Source organism: Plodia interpunctella, chromosome 30 (assembly GCF_027563975.2).
Source record: "Plodia interpunctella isolate USDA-ARS_2022_Savannah chromosome 30, ilPloInte3.2, whole genome shotgun sequence".
NCBI classification, from domain to species: domain Eukaryota; kingdom Metazoa; phylum Arthropoda; class Insecta; order Lepidoptera; family Pyralidae; genus Plodia; species Plodia interpunctella.
Window position 1 is genome coordinate 366,930 of NC_071323.1, and position 17,371 is coordinate 384,300.

Genomic DNA, 17,371 nt, shown 5'->3' on the forward strand with positions numbered 1-17,371 from the left:
GATACCAGTAACCCTGTATAATTGATCATTAAGTAATCTCGGTGTTTGGAAGCAGCCCGAGTTTAGATCGTTGGCCCCGGAGCCTGGCTCGGGGCCAGAGGGGGAATTCTTCGGATGTAATCGAAGACGCACGGTAGGACACGCCAAGTTCAGGAGAGGGAAATGACGAGATAGCAACTCCAGTTACAATTAGGGGGTGAATTTCACGAGCGTTTCGAACTCCGCCGCGAGATGTTAGTGTTTATTAAATTGTACCGTACACAGTAATCAATTTAATTATCCTATTTTATAAATAAGTAAAGTACTGGTACAATACTTTAAAAAAAATATTGGACACGAATGAAACGCTACACACCGCGTTCAAACGCTCATGAATTCACCCTAGGCGCGAAAATCGCAAGAATACAATACATTACAGTAACAGCTCTAATGCCATGCTGTGATTGGCCGACGGCACGCGGCATTGTCATTCACGAGTTCAAGACATGTTTTTCTATTGCTCTTGTTAATTTTCGTGTCCGTGTTCCGGTGAAGGAAAAACATCGTGAGGAAACCTGCACACTTGTTGATTATATTAACTTGTGTGTGAAATGGGGAAGGCAATGGCAAACCACTCCATTAATAATGCCAAGAAAGTTGTTACGTGTGTTTCATTCCATGTAATGACCACGACTCTCAGTCATGAGGAATACGACTATAAAGAATTTTCGTGTCAAATCTCAACCTTGACGTTGGCAAAATCATCGTTTTGGCGAACGATGGAGCCATGAAATTAAAAAAAAAAGTTGAATTTATTATGTTTTATATACAAGTTTATATGTAGATTTAGTTTAATTGAATAAAGTCCCAGTTTCATTTAAAGCTTCTTAATAGATGAAATATAATTTGCAAGATTCGATTTCATACAGACAGAACGACAGACATGGCGTGTGATTGTAACACGCTGTATTAGATTCCTAACTATAAAATACAGCTTTTCGAAAACTGTACCGCGAATATGTAAAAAACTGAACTGAATTGAACGAAGCATGTTCTGGATAAAATGACGAAGCTTTTTGATTCTTTTTTTTAATTCGGGTAAAAACATATCAAAATATAACCCTAAACCATCCTCAGGAACCACTCTTTCTATCGGTGAAAACCGCACGGAAATCCATGCGTTAGTTTTTGAGTTTATCGCGAGCAGACAGATAGACAGACGCTGTAGAGAACTTTGTTGTATAGTATGCTACAACGTGTTATAAAACGAATTTAAAAAATATATATATATGTTGTAACTTGTATATGTTTATATACGGTAGCCTAAGTGTAGCCCCACTTTGGGGTTTAGCCCTAATATAGTGTTAAGTATACCTACTTATTATCTTTATTTTTTACTGTGCAATGACCGGGATGGTCATTGCGTCATAACCTAGAGTGCAACTGAAGACACGGATACCTATGAATGAAAAAGTCGAGAGTCTTTTTAGAATTTATACCACGTACGACGATCAATACAAATAAATCTCTGTAATCTACACTATTATTATAAAGAGGTAAGCGTTTGTGAGTTTGTATATTTGAGACGGGTAATCTCCGAAACTGCCGTGCCGATTTCAAAAACTCTTTCACCATTAGAAAGGTACATTATCATGTCAAAATTCCTACGGGAGCGAAGCCTCGGGCAATATCTAGTAATTTAGAAAAACGTTGCTATTCACGCCCAACTTGGCCGTTGTTTAACATTTATTTTAAACAACAGGTCATTCATTGACAACGTGATTCATTTTCATACGCTCACTACACGTGTTACCTACACACAAATATATTTATTCGAATGATTCTACTACGTATGACGACATAAAAATAGGAGTCCCGCTTTGGATTTTGCTAATAGATGCGATAAAAATACGTTTACTTACAGGTATTGTATAAAATAAAGTCGCTTCCTGCTGTCTGTCCCTCCCTATGTATACGTAGATTTTTAAAACTACGCAACGGATTTTGAAGCGCGTTTTTTAATAGATACTCGTAGAGCGATTCCAGAGGAATCTTTATATATATGTGTGTGTGTATATATATATATATATATATATATATATATATATATATATATATATATATATATATATATATATATATATATATACATGAACATTAATATATCCATTGCTAGTAAGTAGGTACATAAAATTCAGTTAAATTTTGCACTTACAGAATGTCAAGTTTCCCGCCAAGTCAAATGTCAAACGGTACAAAATAACAATGTCGTTGTTACTGGCCGCTAATTAATTTCCTTGATAAATAATCAACCAATCGTTCCAGTAGATTTTGCGTGAAAGAGTAACCAAGATACATACCACTTCCTCGCAAACTTTCGCATTTAGGTATATTAGTAGGATTGTTGTGGAAGTTGAAGCGACGTGGAAAATTTTAACTTTGTATGGAACACGTGAACGAGGAACTTGTGCATTCGCGGTAGTCTTTATATCCGTGACATAGAAGACAAGCTCCAGGAGTGGCGCCTGCGCCGGTACTAGGGTTGCTAACTTTTTTTTGCCAGAAATAAAGTCTGAGAAGCAAAATGAACAGTGTTTCGATTCTGTAAGAGACGTCAAAAAACTTACGTCGGATTCCGCGCGGATATGGTTAATTTGCATTCTGTAAAACTCGATCGAGCACCAGCTTTACACTTGCGGGTGCGTCGGCGAGTTGAACACTAAACTCACTCCGGAATTTTGACAAATATGTACGTAATGATGACGTACAAATTTGCATTCTGTGAGACAAACTCACTTCGGAATCCGCGCGCGGAATCCAACGTGAGTTTTTTGAAAGATCCACTAGCGCTGGCCATGTGATTGCTCGAGGCGAGGTGAAACTCACTTGACAATGTCGAAATTCCTCTGCAGGAGTGCCGCCTGCGTTGGTACGGCCAAGTTTCGTGCAGACCGGCAAATTACGTAGGGAACAAATGTCCGGCTGTGCCGCTCCCTGGCCCTGGCAGAAGGCAAACCCAAGAAGTGCTGGCTCGATGTCGTCAGGGATGACATCTCAATGATATGACAACTAGAGATACCGGCGAAGTGGAGACGAAAAAGTAGGAAGCGGGACGATGAAAGAGTGAGACGGGACGTGTGAAAAGATTTATTGACCTCACCTGTAAAACTCTAATGAAACAAAGTGCCCAGCTGGCATTTACGGAATCATAATTGTAATTATTTAATAAATTCAGCTTAGGTAGAAATTTGAAAGTATATATTATAAAAGTATGAGCATAAATGTATTTAAGAAAAAACTTAGACTACATCGCGACCAGTACCATATAATTAATTTGTGATCTGTAAATATTTTTTAATGTACCCTACTCATCTCATTTTAAAGTGGAATGTAATTTCTTTATGAGAATAAAGTTCTTTAAACCTAACCTAAAATGGTAGGTAGAAATAGATACTAATATAACCATATAGTTCTTAAATCTCTCAGGCGAAGGTTCCGCTGGATAAACGTATATAAAATCAGAGTCTCTTTTATTAAAGTACTTTTAGAACAAAGAACGACACTTGCCCTTGGTTATTCAAATGGTAACGCGGCCATAAGTCACCTCGACGTAAATTATAATGGAACTCGTGAACGTGTGTTGCCAGGGTGAAGGCGCCAATTCGATTGGCATTTGTTTTAATAACAGTAAAATTTTTCAAGGTTTTACATAACTTGCTATGTATGTATTAGAGTACAGTGAACAGCACATCAACCTATCCTAATTCACTGTAAACTCGCCCAGGTCTTGGATGTTTATCTGTATGTGTATTTGTTATAGAATATAGTATCGTTGAGTTAGTATCCCGTAACACAAGTCTCGAACTTACTTTGGGGCTAGCTCAATCTGTCTAATTTGTCCTTACATTTTATTTATTACTTCCCCACAACTTCTTATGTGAGTAAAAATCGGTTTCCCGCGGGATTTTCAGGAAATCCCTTCTTAGTGCTCCCCTACACTGCCCTAGGAACCTACACTCCAAATTTCAGCTTTCTACGCCCAGTAGTTTCGGCTGTGCGTTGTCTATCTGTCAGTCACTCAGTCACTCAGTAACGCAAGAGTTATTTATATAGTTTATATAAAGATTATTATTATTTATTTACTTGTTTAAAAATATGTACCCGTGTGTGGTCTGAGGGCCCAATTCTTGAAATTCTACGAAAATATGGTTGGGATTTAGTGAACATTCCAAACGAATTGTGAAAGTTGGATTTAGATTGAAAGTCAAATAAGCGAATTACGATGTTTTAAGGACATAGGTTTAGGTAGTGCTCAATCCTCATAGTTATTTTTTCGTGTGGAATCTTTATCTTCAACCGATTGAGCTGATTTTTTGTATCCACGTTTAGTTTGGATGACAATACTTATCCATGACCTTGAGTCTGGTATTATCTTGGCTGTAAAAAAAAATGAAAGAAAGAAAGAAAATATTTTTATTCGACTAAAAAAATTCATTATAACTTTTTACATTAAAATGCTCACAAACAAGCCAAGCAATGTTTTGTCTAGTATATAAAATTTGTTGTAGCAACTATAATGTATAATGACTGTTATCCTATACATATTATAAAACAAAATCGCCTGCCGCGTCTGTCTGTTCGCGCGGATTTTCACGCTTTTTTTCACCAATAGATAGTGTGGTTCCTGTGGAAGGTTTAAGTGTGTAATTTATTGTGATTTTAACCGAGCGAAGCCGGAACGAGCCGTTATTGTATTATAAAAGAAAATACGCACGTGTTGTATGATCGAAATGGAAGATACGACGGGGTCTATAGCTTCTTCTGTCTACGGTAACAAATGGTCGAGGTATTTCCAAACTATTCAATACTTAATTCAATCAAATGAAGGTCGTGAACTCAATTGTGATAACAAATATAAGTTGAGCACATTAATTTCGTAAAAGCGAACTGTTTGATTAGCTTATTTTACTTTAAATGTGCACAGGGTTACTGGTATCTAACGCCAAACCTCCTAAAGACAACTTGGGTATACATCAAAACAAGCAACTTTTATTCTACGACTTTTCGTGATTCGTATTTTTTTCATATAATAAAATACAATCTGATTTGCGATTGTACACATGTTAACTGTATGTAATAGCCGAGCGACACGAGACAGTACAGTAGCGTTATGTAGCGGAATCGAACGTAGAGTTAACGTTTTAAAAAAACGACATTACAACTCAAAAAATTAAGTATGTTGTATTTATTACGTTTAGACAAAAGACCAATGAACGTGAACCGGCGCGGCGGCGGGTATTCTCGCTGTATCGCCGACGCGCGCTCTGTTAGCGTGCGAGGTATCTTTGCCTGAATGAAACTTTACTTATGTGTAGCTACCAGATTTTAATGTTCCCGTACTCGGCGTTTAATTTAATCTCACACTTCTTCGCCCCGCTATAGTATATGTTACCAAAACTAAAAAAAGGATTTTTTTTGTATTTATTAAGTGTAGTGTACGTTTAGACAAAAGTCGTAGAACAACAGATGTTAGTCTCTAATGTACCTTATGCGCCTTTGCAAGGTTATGCGTTAGATACCAGTGACCCTGTACAATCAGTTTTTCCTTGCGAGTCTGCCACGTGTCAACAATATATACAGCACTTGTCCATTCCATACCAAGATTATAAATGTCCGTTTAGTCCCGTTTCACGGCTAAACCGCTGGACCGATTTTGATGAAATTTGATGTGCATGTAGTTAAAGGTACCCGTTTAAACAAAGGCTATTTTTTTTTTCAAAAATCAACCCCCGAATGACTATTATGGTGGTGAAAATTTGTATGAAAATAATGTTTGTTTTAAATTCACACTGGCGAAGCCGCGTGCAAAAGCTAGTTTATAAGTTAATTATAAGAAAAAAGTATCCTATGTGTATTAAGCCTAAACTATGTGTTATTACAGGTTATATTCTACCCGTGTAACAAATTTCATAAGAATCCATTCAGTACATTTTGCGTGAAAGAGTATTAAACATACATACAAACATCCTCACAAACATTCATATTTATAATACAAACTGCGCCCCGGGACTTCGCTCCCGTGGGAATTTCGGGATAAAAGATACCCTATGTGTTATTCCAGGTCTTTAAGGATTCTACCCGTGTACCAAACATGACAATTTTGCGTGAAATATATTTCAACGGGTTTTAATACATATACGAGTATTCTAAACTCATATTGTAAGAATGCGAAAGTAAGTTTGTTTGTTACCTCTTCACGTTCCATCTACTCAACTAATCTTGAAATTTTGTATACATGTGGTTTGAAGTATGGAAAAGGTACCTTTCGACCCGGAAAATTAACGCGGGAGAAGCCGCGGGCTTCAGCTAGTTATAGGTATATAATACAGTTCCCACTACATAATACAGTCAGTTGTCCTATCTTATCATCAAGTTACTGTACATCAACAAAGTGGCGACCTCGTTTAGTGTTACCAACTGCGGTCGACAGAGATATTTAGCGGCAACACGTGTTAGATAACATCGCTTTACTCGGGTTTCCTCATATTTACATCGATTGGACCACTCCATGCGCTAGATTCACACGTACCTATACGACGCTCACTTCATCAGTTCTCGTGGTTCCCCCCGATGTTTTCAAAAAAGCCAACTAACGTAACTAGTTGTTCGCCGCGAGCTTAGACCTCGCCGAACACAATATATTTTTTTACTTTAAACTGTGAATGTTTCAAAAACGACTGAACCGTTTTTGCTGCCCCCACGAACTTAAAAAACCTATTGGCAAATCCAATCCAATACCTTTTAAATTACATCAAAATCGGACCAATGGTTCGAAAGTTATCGCATGTAATGCGATAACAAACAAACATACTTACAAAAAAAATATTTTTGCCCCAACTAGAATGTTAGATTTCATTTTTGATACAAAAGTTAATTGAAAACTACTTGTTCGCCGCGAACTTAGACCTAGCGAACACAATAAATTTTAGACGAGTTTTTTTTACAAAATTGTGAGTATTACAAAAGCGACATAACCTATTTTGTTGTACGGAACAACAAAATCGGTTTAGTCGCTTTGTTCCACGAACTTAAAAATTAACTATTGACAGATCCTACTTACATACCTTTTAATTTCATCAAAATCAGTTCGAACCACAAACGGATCGAAAATTATCGCGTTACAAACATACATACAAAATTGTATTTTTGCCCCAATTTGATTTGTAGACCTCACACTTTTCACTCACTCGGTCAATTATACATTAAGAAACTTATCACAACACGTGTTTTGATTTCAAACTATAACGACAACGACCTCGGTGGCGCAGTGGTAAAGTGCTTGCCTCTGAACCGAGAGGTCCCGGGTTCGATTCCCGGTCGGGTCATGATGGAAAATGATCTTTTTCTGATTGGCCCGGGTCTTGGATGTTTATCTATATATGTATTTGTTATAAAATATAATATCGTATCCCGTAACACAAGTCTCGAACTTACTTTGGGGCTAGCTCAATCTGTGTGATTTGTCCTAATATATTTATATTTATAATAAATTAATAGTTTAAAAACACGCTAAAAGTCAAAAACTTTTTAGTCTTTGATAACGAAATATTATTTTGTCTATTGTCCGTCTTCATCATCAGACCTTCAAACCTAATCGTGGTCAAAGTTCATAACAACACTTTTCGCTATGATACGATGTTCCATCATGAAGTTCCAGCTCATATCTCCCGGCTCCATCATCAGATGAGTGGGACAGCGCCATATTATTGTATTGTCATCAGTACTACATACAGCTGACAAATTTCATGACGCTGCGATCCTTGGAAGATGGTTAAATTAGTTACCTTAGAACGACCTAATAAAAGCATGTAGTGTGATTAGACTACTCGAAATTATATGCCAATGAAAAGAATGGAAGTAGAATTTTACAATATTCACATATATTTATAGTACAATATTGATACTGCGCACACGTAATTCGCATCACGGCACAACTCGCGCGGCGCTGAACAGAGCGCGTGTCGCGTCACGTTGTTTCTACTCAAACTGTTTGTGGGCTCCACAAGCATGTTAAAACCGAAGCGCTCCGATAGAAGACAATAAGTCTTTACCTCATTATGACATTATTTACGTACCCTCATTAGGAATGATATTTTTGTTAGGCTGTGTCCCTTAGTCGCTTGATGACATTCACGGGAGGAGGATATGGAGTGGTCCTATTCTAGGGCGGAATCACAACAATAGCTTAGATTAGACAGCTCATAGGTAACAATGTCATTTCCAATAATGTTTTAACATCAACTTATTTAGGTTGTTCGCTTCGCTTAACTTCGCTTTAACTATGACCAATTTTAATAGAACTATATGTTTCATGGACAAACGAGTTTTGTGCGTGAATAGAGTACGTCAGTATAGGCATAGTTCTCGAGTGTCATCATCATGCGCATGCGCACCTATTATCAATTTTGCGATACTAGATCATTGAACAATGAGTCTATTCCGGAGAGGTCAGGAGTGGGTCGTATTATTTGATACTTATCCACCTCGTAGCTACGTCTTGCGGCTTCGCTCCCGTGAGAATTTCGGGATAAAAAGTACCCTATGTGTTATTCCAGGTTATATTCTACCCGTGTACCAAATTTCGTAACAATCCGTCCAGTAGATTGTGTGCGCGTGACAAACATAAATCCTAACAAACTTTCGCATTTATAATACTAGTTGTTCGCCGCAAACTTTGACCTCGCGAACACAATAAATTTTTACAAAATTGTGAATATTCCAAAGGCGACTTAACCGATTTTGATGCCTCATGAACTTAAAAATTCTATTGACAGATCCTACATACCTTTTGAATTTCATCAAAATCAGACCAACGGTTCGAAAGTTATTACTTTATATTATATACTTACTTATACATACAAAAAATTAAGTTACTCACTCGCTTCGCTCGCTAGGTCAATTAGTAGAACAAGAGATATCCCTTATATATATATATATATGACTGAAAACTATATATATATATATATATATATATATATATATATATATATATATATATATATATATATATATATATATATATATATGACTGAAAACACACTGAAAACGTCATAACTCGCTTATTTTGCTTTCACAAAATCCAATTGCATTTTACGAATGATTCTTAAAACCCAAGCATAATATGTTCATAGAATTTTAAGACGTGGGCCCTCAGACCACTTAATATTTTAATATATTATGACAAATCGCACAGATTAAGCTAGCCCCAAAGTAAGTTCGAGTCTTGTGTTATGGGATACTAACTCAACGATACTATATTTTTATAACATATACATATATAGATAAACATCCAAGACCCGGGCCAATCAGAAAAAGATCATTTTCCATCATGACCCGACCGGGGATCGAACCCGGGACCTCTGGGTTCAGTGGCAAGAACTTTACCACTGCGCCACCGAGCTCGTCAAACTTGTAGAGTTGATAACTTGAATGAAATGAAATAGTAGGTACTTTAATTCATTCTAACATTTATCTCTCATGTACCAAAGGCACATATATAATAATACCCAATTCAATAAAGCTAGGGTTGCCCACTATAATGATATAGAATAACGACCTGCTCCCTGCTCCTATTTGACGACCTCCGTGGCCTAATGGCAATCACGCCGGACTGCTACACTGGAGATCCCGGGTTCGAGCCCCGGTTAGGTCAGCATGGAAAATGACCTATATATGTATTGTTGAGTTAGTATCCCATAACACAAGTTGCCTACTTACTTTGGGGTTAGTGTGTGATTTGTTCCTATATATTTTTAAATTCCCACAGGAGCGAAGCCCCGGGCAACATCTAGTACTTAATACAAACCAAATAAGTTTTTTACAAAAATGAAATTTTTGTCCTGTTTGATTTTGCTTCTATTGTCGTCAGAGAGATCTTATGTCATTTAACGCCTGACAAAAATCCTATGTCCGTGCTATAAACGGTTGAGGAGTTCACTCGTATGGAGCCGATCCGGGCTGAACCATCAGGTCATGCTTATCATAATAATGTATTGTCATAGACACTGAAACGACATGGGAATTTTCAATTCTGTAGGTCAACTGGAAGTAGGACAAATCAGATTTGAAAGATATGATTTTTATTCCGCAATTTCAAGGTTTCTTCCATACGAAAACTTGTTCCGTACCGTCGACTGAGCATGTAGATAAAATAATACCTAAGAAATCACGAAAGGAAAAGGCAAAATTTCAATAAGATTGGCTTCATGAATAATTATTGAATCGTAGTAATTGAAGTATAATCCAAAAATATTGTATTCGAATTTAAAAAAGTTGACAACCCTGCTTGTGACGTCCCGTCACGCCTCGTACGGCTTCGTGACCCTGACAACTCTGACTTAGCTATTGGTTTATATAACTAGCCTTCGCAAGCTACTTCATTCGCGTGGAATTTACGGATTATTAAAAAAAACTCTAAGACTTCTTGTGGTTATTTGAGCAGGTGACTTTTACGAATACTTACCGCGCCATCTATTGGCAGGCAGTTGCAAACACACTAGAATGAGAGAAAAAAAAATACGTTTATTTGCTCAAACTTTAGTGAACTAAACTGTCCTCCAGTGTGCAGGTTTCCTCACGATGTTTTTCTTCACCAGAAAAAAATTATCACATAATTTACCTTGAGTCATATAAATTATTCATTCAATTATTTGCGTTAACTACTCAACAATCTTCTTATTTCGCATATCCTCCTCCTCCTCGCGCGGTTTTCCTCAATGCTGAGGGTCGTGACTACCCCGTAGGAGTCACTTTTCCTTCACGACACATCTCCATATGTTCCAGGTGGTAGGAAGCCTGGTTTTGATGTTGAGTTCTTTAAGAATGGACTTGTTGTACGAAAAGCAGTTCATGGTATCTGCAGCATCTTCCTCCAGCACCACATTTCAAAAGCATCAATGCGAACGCGGACGGCTTTCTTTAGTGTCCAGGCCTACTATCAACTTTTACAGAACGATTCCAATGCAACTCAGTTCAATTTAGGCACCTAAAATGAATCGCATTCATACAAAAAATTAAGTCGATGGTACGAATTTGCGATGATGAAATATAGAGAATACCAAGGTATTGATTGGGTTAATCTTAGTCTTCTTCGATATGTTACGGTCCTTCCAGATTATCTGTAGCTGTGACATAGCACCCTTGGCCATATTCATATATATATATATATATATAATTAAAAGTACAGAGAAGGTTACCTTTCATCTCGAAAACAACTGTCATTCCCGTGGAAACCATGAAAAACCTGTATTCTCTAGATGGCGCTAAATGCTAATAAAAAACTTTGCAATAAAACCACTAGATGGCGCTGTGTGCATTTTAAATGCGCTATGGATATTTTATTTCAACTATCGCAATTCCATTTTAATACAAAGAAAAAAAAAGTTCCCGAGGACATTTAAGCAAAGCCGCGTGTAAGCAAGCAGCAATTAAATTTATAAACAAAGGATAGTGGGTTAGTACCCAAACGGTAACCGTGATAATAACAGGATGACGTTAGTTTATATAAAGTAATAACTGAATGGGTGAGTTAACATAGGTTATTATTAACTATAACCCGTGTGCCACCCACAAGATCCTTATTGCGCGGAATGTCGTGGGTTTGAACGTGTCAGGAGTTTATTAATAACACTATTATTGGTGCTGAAACGATTTTCATGTCTGCTATTTGTGCGATGTTACGCAAATGATAAATTTCCCTTTGTGTCTATTATCTACCAGCTATTTACCCGCGATTTCACCCACTTAAATGTCCTCGGGAACAGTTTTTTCTTTGCATTAAAATCGGATTGTGATAGTTGGAATAAAATATCCAGAGCGCATTTAAAATACACGCAGCGCCATCTATTGTTTTACTGCAAAGTTATAAAACGTGCATTTAGCGCCATCTATAATAGAATACAGGGTTTTCGCAAATCTCACTGGAACTGTATTTTTTTGTGTTTATTTTTTATACACAGAAATTAAAAGTACCCTATGTCCTTCTCCAAACTCTTAATTATATATTATACGAAATTCCAAAACGATTGGTTTGTGGTTGAGGCAACAAACAAACTTACTTTCGTATTTATTATATTAGTTGGGATTCACGCTATTCAAACGGATTGTAGATCTACGTAGCTATTACGACCTCCGTGGCGTCGTGGTCCCGCCCGTTCATAAAGAGATCCTGGATACGATACCCAGCGCGACCAAATATTTGTACTTGTGATCGTAAATATTGGTCTGCGACACAACCTCCACTCCACTGCATCACGCCCGTGTTACGTGCATCTTGTAATACCTAGTCTCAAAAATATGTAGGTATTTAAATATGTATTATAATTTTTTATTTACAAACATAAAACTTCGACAACTGTGACAGAACAATGAAATTTTAAATATGAGTTTTTATATTTATTTTCTCTTTTATAAGAAAGTAAAAACAATGCATATATTAAAGAAAAAAAGCATCTAACACATACCTGTTTATGTATATTTTTATTTTAAAATAGAAAACAAAGAAATCGGTAATTTTTGGCGTTTGGTTTTTATTTTATTTTATTTTTTTGTCTGGTTTCGAAATTCAAATTATTTATTTTCCTAAATGCGGTGTAACGAAACGAACGAATGAACGAACGAACGAACGATTTTGATGAAATGTATATAGGATATGCCAATAGAATTTATACATTATAGAAAATACAGAATTTCTTGTAATTTTATATATTATTAGAAAAAAAAACATTGTAAGAAACAATAATGGTAAGCCGATCTGGCATGATAGGGACCAACACTGTTCAAATGAGTTTCTTTCGGCATTTCTTCTCAGTAATGGTCGTTCCGAAATGCCAGTAGTTTGTAGCTTGTGAGAAATAACTATAAATATAAAAATTGACGAGAAAAAGTGCCTGTGAAGGTCTAATTTCTGAATAAATTATTTGAATTTGAATATCAATATGGAATAAAATTGATTTAAAAAAAGGTGTAGGTAGTATCCACAGACCGTTTAGGTTAAATGGTCTGTGGTAGTATCCCACCCAACTCGATCGATCGCCAACGTAGCACAGAAATTTGTTTGCACACAAAACAGTTTTACAATATGACATTGACACAAAACAGTTTTACAATATGACATTGTAAAACTGTTTTGTGTGCAAACATACACATATAATACATGTTTCAAGTATTCAAAACCTAAGAAATAATTGAGCACAGTATGATTAACATTTTTGACAAGATTGTTGCATAAAACTGACAAATAAAAAAAAGACATCACAAAACCTATTATAGTACAGTATAAAGCTTTTATAATATAAAAATAAAATGGAGTGAAGACTAGGAGACTTTTGACTATTTCAAGATGAAACCTTTATTATTTAAATGGGGATGGGGTTCAGCAAAAATCCACCAGGATTTGTTGTGAGATATCGAAGTGTTGGTACTTATTTATTTATACGTCAAACGCGCGATTTCTAAACTGAAAATCGACATAATTTAACTATGCAATGATAATATTTAAAATATATTGAAATTATTTGTAGGTACCAGAATACACGTCTTTTATTTAGTCTTTAACCTCACCACGTATCACTAAAGCCGGGACCTCAGCTCCGTGTTTTCGTGTTTAGCTAACTACTAACAGATTCGGGGCGTGGCCTAATATGTGTTAGAAAAATAACAAAAACATGTTTTCCGAACCGAATGGATAACATACCCCGCGTTCGCCTGCGGGGAGGGGAAGTGACTCATTTGGTGTTAGCGCTCGTTGAAGAAAGACGTAGGGCAGCACAGCGCAATATGCAGTACACAAACATAATAACAGTAGCCGCAGCGGACGGACGGTTTTCCTAATTTGATTTTATAACAGAAAAGTTAGAAAATTGGCTGCGAACCCGGCTAAAGTTAGTTAAAAATATTAAAACCCATTCTACATGACCCAATTTTACGGCCAATTTGACTAGATTGACAATCAAACTCGTCGTGTGAACGGAAATATGTAATTCAAGGTAAGGCTATGTAAACTAATTGACTGAGCGAGCGAGATCTATCATTCTACTTGGGGCAAAAATAAATTTTTTGTATGTATGTTTGTAACGAGATAACTTTCGAACCTTTGGTGGGATTTTGATGAAATTTAAAAGATATGTAGGATATGCCAATAGAATTTTTAAGATCGTGGGGCATCAAAATTGATTCAGTCGTTTTTGTAATGTTCACAATTTTGTAAAAACTCATAAAAATGTATTGTGTTCGCGAGGTCTAAGCTCGTGGCGAACAACTAGTAATAAATCAATTAATTACAGGCGGTGGTGTGTGTCCTGCCTCTGGAGCACCGCGAACATCCTGATACATCGCCTGCTGACAGCTCCACCGCCGATAGCTGGTACATTTATAAGAGGCTACACAGCACACTAGCGCCACCATGACATTTTTCCACAGACAGATTATAATGAGAATGATATTGTATATTCAACAGCACATCAAGTTATCCTGCATTATTAATTTATGGTGCGGAAGCGCGCAATGAATGTGGGTAGGTTGTTGTGCTGTTGACTGTACTAACAAATTATGAGTCTCTGTTACTTATAAATTCATTCATTCATTCATTCATTCATTAAGAATCAAGCGCACACTAGCGCCATCATATTTTTAATTGAAATTGTTCATCATATCTATCAACATATTTCCTTTAAATAAAAGCAAATTTTAACAATCTAGCGAGGACAAATTATGCTATGCTATATAAAGGAATTGATTAAAAAGTAATATAGTTTTCTATTGTACAATATGTAGTCACAATTTACTGAACTGACTTTAGTGGCCGCCTTTTTACGTTTAATAGATTGTGGCAGCCATAAATAAAAGAAATATGTGGCAACTGTGTCCAATATACTACAATACTTTGTAGTGCAGTCATTTATCTAGGGAAGCATAATTGACCGAGCGAGCGAAGCGAACTAGGTCTACAATTCTACTTGGCGCACAAATATTGTGTGTTCGCGAGATCTAAGTTCGTTGCGAACAACTAGTTTAACGCAATGACCAGCAATGTATGCCACTGTCTGCGAGTGTGTAGCCGGCATATTATCGAAAATAATTTTCACTGGTAGCGCCATCTATTATACAGTAACCGAACTGCTCATTATCGTTTTCACTGGTAGCGCCATCTATTATACAGTAAACGAACTGCTCATTATCGTTTTCACTGGTAGCGCCATCTATTATACAGTAACCGAACTGCTCATTATCGTTTTCACTGGTAGCGCCATCTATTATACAGTAACCGAACTGCTGATTTCCCTGGCAAGGTTTCTTGGGGAAAAGTGTTCATATTAATGGGGAGATTACGTGGGTTTCAGCTATGTTATACAGGAGGTAATGTGTAACATTACCTCCTGTATAACATATTGGAATACAACCTTTAAATGTGGTGGCTGTCCACCAACCTACTTATACATCACATAAATAAATGTGAATTCGTATTGATCAAGTCCTCCCGGCAGCGCGGCGGCCGGCGCGACGCGCGGCCAGCACGGCGCACCTGGACCCGGAGCCGCGCGTGCACTGCGTGGAGCTGCACACGCCCGACGTGCACACACTAGACGTGATTTTCGTGCACGGCCTTTACGGTGAGTGTCGTTGATACCCTAACTAATTGATGTGCGTGTGGTCTGAGGGCCCACTTCTTGAAATTCTATGCGGGGCGTGGGCAGAAGCTAGTTGTAACTATCCTAACTAATATTATAAATGCGAAAGTTTTGTTTGTCTGTTCCTTTGTTACCTCTTCACGCTCCATCTACTCAACCAATCTTCTTGAAATTTTGCATACATATAGTTTGAAGTGCGGAGAAGGACATAGGGTTGAGCTATGAAATTTAAAAGTGATGTGAGAAACTTATGTGAGACATGTCATTTTCGTAAAAAAACTTATTTAATTTTACAGGTTCTCTCGAAAACACATGGCGACAGGGCGACTGGCGGCCGAAATACAAGATTAAACCAGACAAAATACCACTCGTAGACCCTTCGAACACTTGCAAATGCGAGAAAGAAACCGAATTCCGCAACAAATCCAACCATATCGAGAGCAAAATTGGCGCCGAAACATTTGACGTTTGCCGAAATGTCAAAATAACCGACGATGAGGCATTTGTCACGGAAAAATTTGGTTTAATGGACCAAGTGGACATTGTGGACAATTATGAGTTGCAGGCAAATTTCGTTAGAGATCTATTTAAGAAGGAATGTAAAAATTGTGACGATAATTTTAAAGATAAGAATATTACTAAGGTAGATTTAAATGATTGTGAATGTAAGACAAAAGAAGGGAGTTGTGAGGTGGGCTGTGGTTGTGTCTGTGATAAATGCTATTCTACGTGTTGGCCCAGAGACTGGATAAAACTGGATTATCCCGAGGCGAGGGTTATATCTGTGAATTACACAAGCGACCCGCATTTATGGCGACCATTGTGGGTGAAGGGATACAAAAGGTGAGCATATTTTTATTTTATTTTTTCATTATTATTTATTTACTTTCATCAGGTCCCTATGTTTGCTTGTCAATGCATTATTATGATACGCATGACCTGATGGTGCACCCAGGATCGGCTCCCAACGAGGGAACTCCTCAACAGTTTATAGCACGGCCATGAGTTTTTTGTCAGCCGTTAAATACCACAAGATCTCTCTGACGACAATAAAAGTTTGTGGTAAAAATGTAATTTTAGTAAAAAAAACTTACTTTGCTACATTTGTTTGTTAGTTTAGATTAATTTACACTTAATGAAAATATTGGCTGTATATTTATATAGGCGACAAATTACGCGGGAAACTATCCGCTTAAGAAGTGTGTAATTAATAATTAGTATTAGCCAATAATAATAATAATAAAATAAATAAATATTATTAGAACAAATCACACAGATTGCGATAGCCCCAAAGTAAGTTCGAGACTTATGTTACGGGATACTAACTCAACGATACTATATTTTATAACAAATACATATATTGATAAACTTCCAAGACCCGGGCCAATCAGAAAAATATCATTTTCCATCATGACCCGACCGGGGATCGAACCCGGGACCTCTAGCTTCAGTGGCAAGAACTTTACCACTGCGCCACCGAGGTCGTCAAATAGATGGCGCTATTTCAAGTTTTACTTTTCCTTATACAGCGAGCGAGAGCCACCTGGACATGGACAACAGTAAAATTAATAGAAAAAAAATTGTGTAGCATTAAGTTTCATATTGTTATTACGATTTTGACGACCTCGGTGGCGCAGTGGTAAAGTTCCCATAGGTAGTATCCCATAACACAAGTCTCGAACTTACTTTGGGGCTAGCTCAATCTG

The 17,371-nt window shown here is 37.0% G+C and overlaps 1 protein-coding gene across 4 annotated transcripts in view; it reads left to right on the top strand.

The window, feature by feature from the left end:
- The window catches only part of LOC128682636 (uncharacterized protein), a 34,187-nt gene that overhangs the window by 7,057 nt on the left and 9,759 nt on the right, over positions 1 to 17,371 (top strand). For 2 of the 4 annotated variants that reach the window (XM_053767513.2, XM_053767510.2), the window contains exons 3-5: positions 14,322 to 14,401; positions 15,510 to 15,647; positions 15,962 to 16,508. In XM_053767513.2, the coding sequence (XP_053623488.1) occupies positions 14,322 to 14,401; positions 15,510 to 15,647; positions 15,962 to 16,508 (765 nt within the window). The remainder of the gene's footprint in view (positions 1 to 14,321; positions 14,402 to 15,509; positions 15,648 to 15,961; positions 16,509 to 17,371) is intronic. The other 2 variants (XM_053767512.2, XM_053767511.2) reach the window with 2 other exon arrangements.